The following is a 6,000-nucleotide window of genomic DNA, read 5'->3' as shown; positions in this document are numbered from 1 at the left end:
ATGCATCCTTAGCCAGTCCTGCTTGATGTGTGCAGGATATCTGCAAAGGCAGGTTTGTTGAAATAGCGGTTCCTACATAGATACACTCAGAGGCGTTGCTAGTGGGGGCTGAGAGGGCTATAGCCCCAGGTATTTTCGTTCTAGCCCCGGATAGAAGCTCAGGGGCTACAACCAAAAGGCTAGCTAGCCCCGCGTCCCAACAGTCCCAGCATTAGCGTGGCACCAGATCTTTTCCAGACCTAGCAACACCCCTGGAATACGCTGCCAAGTGAGGTGGCAGTGGCAACTTGGCACCCACAAACATAAAGCGCACTCTGTAAAGTAACTCCTTTATCATAGAAAATTTTACATTTCATGATATTTGGTCTCTGGGGCCACAGGCACACGGGTTGTGCCTGGTGTTGGCAATGTCATTGGGTAACTGGGTTGATGGTCAATGGTGGTGTGAAGGGGGGGCTGTCACCAGGCGAAGAGTGGGTTCCCGTCATCTCGGGATAGCTCACACAGACAGTTCAGCAGTAGGAGGGTGTCACGCAGGAACTTTGCAGGCATAATGTTGATGACCAACTTGCGCAGGGAGACATGGTTGCCATACACAGGGTTTCCCCGGAGGTCTCGCTGCTTGAGGATGCCGTAGGCATTTATGAGAAACTCACTGAAGATGGGGTGCACATCCAGCTTGTAGCCCAGCATCTGCAACTGGCACATGAGCGACAGGTACCGCTGGGACATTTCTTTGCGCTTCTCTTCATCCAAGGAGCCATCTTGAGACATCCGGCAGGACTGCGGGAAAAGGAGGGGAAAATTAGAGGAAAGCAAACAAGATGGCGGGAAAGACAGAATGGCACAGAAGGAAAGCAGTGGAAAGCTAGAGTAAGACAGAGGCAGGGACACACATTCCTATGGGAGAAAAGGCATGAAGAAGGAAAAGGTGCATCCTTCATCCCTAACCAGCCATCGAGAATCTTTTATAGGCCTTTCTGCGATTACGGGGCTTCTGTAACCCAATGGCCTTGCATTGTTAAGTGGGAGGGCGTAGGGTTCCTTTTCCATGGTGGCCACAGTTCTTTGTTGCACATAAATAAAATCAGTTCCGTTCAATTCAACAAGTTATTCGGCATAGGCCATAAAACCATCATTTACATGCAAACAGTTTACAGTTCTATAATTACAATTGATCTTAATTCATCATGATGAAATACATCAATAGCAGGGGATAGACCAGGATATCTCAATACGATCAAATCACAGAATCAACAAAGTATCTGTATAAAGAAAGAAAGTGCTGTTTCGAGTGCAGTTATATACATGTAATTCACTACCCAAATGGTAGCCCCAACTTAGTGTAGAGATTTCCAAACCGCCATGTAGTAGATATTCTTCATGGAACAAACACTCTGTGCAAAGTGTATAGAAGATGCGATGTCCTGACCAAATACTCTCCTTCTAGACTCCTCCGTTCCTCTGGCACCAACTCCCTGCGTGTTAAGCGCTTTGCTAAACAGACAGCTGGTGGGCGATCACTTTCCTCTGCTGGCTCCCTCCTGTGGCCTTGAGCATGACCTCCTTAGGTTCTCGGAAAAGCCTCAAGACCTTTCTCTTTACCTCTTCCTTCTCCTCCTCTCTCCCCTGCTAATCTTACAGAAGCGAGACTGCCCTTATCTGTCCTTGGGGCCTTCAACCCCCACATCTCTCATCCAAGCCTCTGTCTTTCTGCTGCACTTACTTGGGCTCACCCTACCCACAGGTGGTTGCACTTACATTCTTCTCCTCTTAGCACTTACCTTGAGCACTTCTCCATGAGCATCAAAGCACCCACCCCTCCCCCAACCCCATCTGCACTTGCACGTTCTGAACACTCACAAGGCATAGTAGGTTCGTCTCCCCGTCCCCTTACTCTCTTTATTTGTTTGTACTATTAATTCAATTACTTATCCCTGCTGTAATTCATGGTCTACCTTCCCCTGTCCCCACCCTGTTTGCCCTGTGGGCACTTTAAAACAGTTTTGCTAATTGTATAAGCGCCTAACAAGTGACCAATAAATAAATAAAAATAAATAAGTAAATAGAATCCACAGATCACATGTTTTGTGCGGCCTTTGTTTTACTTTAGTTACCTCACCTTTAGCACCCCCGACAAGTGCCCATGTGGGCAACAGCCATAATGCCCTGTTGATAAAGCGATACTAGATGGTAACGGCCTGCAGATTAACCTGGGCTCTGAGCCATTTCCGGCTGGTGAGGCCTTCAGAACGAACCCTAAATAGAACACTTTCCATTTCTCCCTCATTCACAGTAAACCATCTTTCAATCACAACTGCCAGACAATATATCGCTGATGCTGAAGCTCTGGAACCACAGACCCTGTACGGAAACACTGCCCCAAAGTGATAAAATCATTGCAATATAAAGAAAACCTGATTGTATGAAATTGAATTAAAGTACTTCATTGCACTCTCCTACATGCTGCAGGTGCAAAAACATGTATTGCTTGCATCTGCATTACTGATTGCACTCTGTTCCATATCATTTTTCTGATAGTTGAATGTATAACTTGAAAGTGACCCCCAATTTACAGGGTTACGCCTTGAATATATTGGGGTACCCCTGATTATGCTCATACCAGAGTAAATGCACCCCTCTAGGGAATTAAGGCCAAAAATCTATCTTGCAAAAGATAACAAATTTAATCTGTACAGAAGTGAAGATTGGCAAAGAACTCTGCTCCACAGTGGTATATTCTGTCCCTCAACCGCTCCCAGGTCCTGAAGACTGGTGCTGGGCCTGGAGCTTAAATACTCTTGAATTGGTTACTGGATACTGGCAGAGCTCATCCAAAATTGTTCTTCTTGCCTTTCAAGAGATTCTGAAATCTCCCTTCTTGCATGGCCAGGTTTACATTTAGACCCCCCTACTTAACATAATGCTGGTTCTGCAGGAATACCGTCATGATTCATGCCCCTGGTCATCTTGGCCAAACCAGCCTTTCGGCTGGGGCCAGGTTACAGGCTTCCAGGGTGGCCTCAAGGGCCACAAAACACCATCAGGGACTCTCTTGGAGCCAGTCCGGGCGCCTTTGGCACCAGGCTCATACTGTTATGTGAAGGACAACATTTGGATTGGGACTTCAGTTAACATGGAGGCACTCACATAGCTCAGTTCTAAAGAACTGAGCTATGCGGTCTAGTGTTTCGGGTGTGGCCAGGCCTGGGACTACTTTACCTGGAACTACTTTACTTGGGCTATATAAGCCACACCCAAACAGCAGCACATGCTTCGCGTTATTCTGCAGTTAGCAGCGTAACGCTCACCGTGTCCAGTTCTGATCTCCAGTGTTTCTTGCATCCTGCCACATGCTGAATCCTGTATCTGGAAGAAGAAGAACACCATTATTCAGCGCTTACCTGTAAGTAGCAGCCTGGCTTTGGTCTTGAATCTTCCATCTTCAAACTACCACCAGCTGCTCACCTGAATACACGAGATCCAGGGATTCTTCATCACGACGCTGCATCCATCTTGAGAACTCTGCAGCAACCTGAAAGAGACAAGAGAGATATTATTAGTGAGCACTCGCTCACGGCCACACAAGGACAACGAAAACCACTTACCAGGTGCAGTCTCTCCTTGATCTCGGAACATCACAGCGGCCCGGAACATCATAACGACCTGCAAAGGAAGCGACGCAGGAACAGCTTAGCAAAAAGAAAAGGCAAGAAGGTGCTGCGCATCGCGCCTTCACTTACCTTGCCGGGATTCTCATCCTATACAGCACGGCAACCCCAAAACTCTCCAACTCATCTGAGGGAAAGAAACTAGAGACATTAATAACAACAAAAAGAATGTACAACAGTAGTACCTACCTCATCAAGCAAATCGGAGTCCCAGCAGGCCTGGACCCGAACACGGGGCAACGCACCAGTGAAGCAACTAGGTCACAGAACGCCCACACCTCCAACGCGCCCCTGCACAGAGACGCAGGACGGAGAGCACACCATACCTAATATTAAGGCGCTCTCCACGTTCAACACATTATCAAGGGAGAGGGTTCGAGAGTGCTAATCTTCCAGCCAGGGCTGAGTGGCGTCCCCGTGGATATCAGGTGAGCATAACAAATACATTATAGCTCCTATTTATCATAATTTGCTATGGTATAAACATTCATATATAAACACACCTTCCTGCCATACTCTCACCACTTCACTCAATATTCTTATATTTCATCTGGTCCAGTAATTCTCATATAAACCCTTATTTCTACATAATGTTGCACTGTGTGCATGAGCATGTACATTCTCCTGTTCTTAGTCTGCATGGGCTTTCTTTGAACAGAAACAAACGCCCTTCGGAGAGAAATGATAGTTACTAAAGAGCATACTGAGGAATTGAGTAGACAGTTACTCCAATCACAGGCAGGACAGGCCCCCTTACCTGGAAGCGTTCTGCCAGTGACAACACCAGCCAGTCCGGTAAAATAACTCTTCCTGGAACAATTCCTTTAGCTCCACCAGAATGGTTTGCAGGGGATCCAAAGAAGTACGCAACGTTCATGAACCAATGTAGTCTTCATTTTCTTTGTAGACCCGGGGCTTTTCCTAACGACCAGTCACAGGTTGCCTTTGTTTTATCATTTCCACTCCCACCTTAAATTCCACTTCCTTTGTCTCGTTTTTAAATCTCTTCATGACCTTGCCCCTCCTTACCTCTCCTCTCTTCTCTCCTTGTATGCCCCCTCTCGCCCCCTACGCTCTGCAGACCTCTTCTTACTTTCTGTTCCCCCACCTCCTTGTGCCTCTTCTCGTTTCTGCTCCTTCCAGCTCCTTGCCCCCCTTTCATTGGAACTCCCTCCCACTCTGTATCCACTCCATGTCCACCTACTCCTCCTTCCGTTCCTTCTTAAAATCCTTCCTTCTTCACCCCCCCTCCCTGACTTCTCTCCCCTTCCTCCTCTTCTTTCTTCCCCCCACTCATCTTCCTGTGCCTTTATCTCTCACTGTCTCCCCTATGAACTCCACCCTCCCTTCTACTCTACCTACTCCCTTTTCCCTTTCCCTTTCCTCCATCGCATACCTCTCCTCTCTTCCTCCCCAAATGCAAATTGTTCCACATGCTGTTTTTCTGGTTTGAATCATGTATATTTTATCGATTCTATGTTCTATGGTCCATGTTTGATGTTTCTGGTTGTTATGCTGTAAAGCGCTTTGGTGTAAAGCGCTATATAAATAATAAAATACAAATAAAATACAAATACAAATATCTGAGTGGCAGTGCTGCAGATTGGTCTGTGCCATTAGTAAGTCAGGATGATCCACTGCTACGTGACTTTAGAGGTTTTCAGCAGGAAATGGAGAAACTGTTTGCTCGACATACCCAAGGACAAGCAGTGGATAATGAACTTTTGTCCCTCCGTCAAGGAAACCAAGACTTGTTATCATATATAGCGACCTTAAATAGGTTAGTTGTTGAAACGGGATGGCCTGAAGATAAAATTGTTATTCCACCGGGGTCTACGGGGAGAATTAAAGGACGTCCTAGCACAAGTGGTTAATCCACCAGACTGTGCAGAGTTCATCAATCTTGTTGTTCAGTGAGATCATAGACTACAGGACCGAAAAGTAAATCGGATGAGATTGGACACTCGTACCATGTATGTCCGGTCAAAGGACAATGGGCCTCATTACGACCCTTGCGGAATGGGTTAACGGGTTCCGCTAATGGAGGCTGACCCGTTAAACCCATTCCGAAAGATTACGCAAGATTACGAGGCATCATTATCGGGTCCCGCGAGGGGACCATGGAGTTAACAACGGGCCGATCGCAATCGGCCCGTTGTTAGCTCCCGCTCCCATTCCTATTGAGCCCTATGGGGGCTCAAATGGGAATGGGGAAGGTCCGGGCCCGGGTTCCCTGTAGGAGGAATTACCAGGCTCTCCAAACTCGGAATGGCCCGGTAATTCCCCATTCAGGGTCCCCGGACCCCGTTTTGGTGGCAGCCATGCCCGT

The 6,000-nt window shown here is 47.2% G+C and overlaps 1 protein-coding gene across 1 annotated transcript in view; it reads right to left on the bottom strand.

Moving 5' to 3' along the window:
• Positions 1-316: 316 nt before the first annotated feature.
• The window catches only part of SPATC1L (spermatogenesis and centriole associated 1 like), a 270,076-nt gene continuing 264,392 nt past the window's right edge, over positions 317-6,000 (bottom strand). Inside the window, exon 4 of the mRNA XM_069616044.1 lies at positions 317-783. Within this exon, the coding sequence (XP_069472145.1) occupies positions 460-783 (324 nt within the window). The 3' untranslated portion in view covers positions 317-459. The remainder of the gene's footprint in view (positions 784-6,000) is intronic.

The sequence above is a fragment of the Ambystoma mexicanum genome, chromosome 9 (genome assembly GCF_040938575.1).
Source record: "Ambystoma mexicanum isolate Mex_15411 chromosome 9, UKY_AmexF1_1, whole genome shotgun sequence".
In the NCBI taxonomy this organism is placed as follows: Eukaryota; Metazoa; Chordata; class Amphibia; order Caudata; family Ambystomatidae; genus Ambystoma; species Ambystoma mexicanum.
Note: the sequence above shows the minus strand (reverse complement) of the source record. Positions and strands in the feature narration are given on the sequence as shown.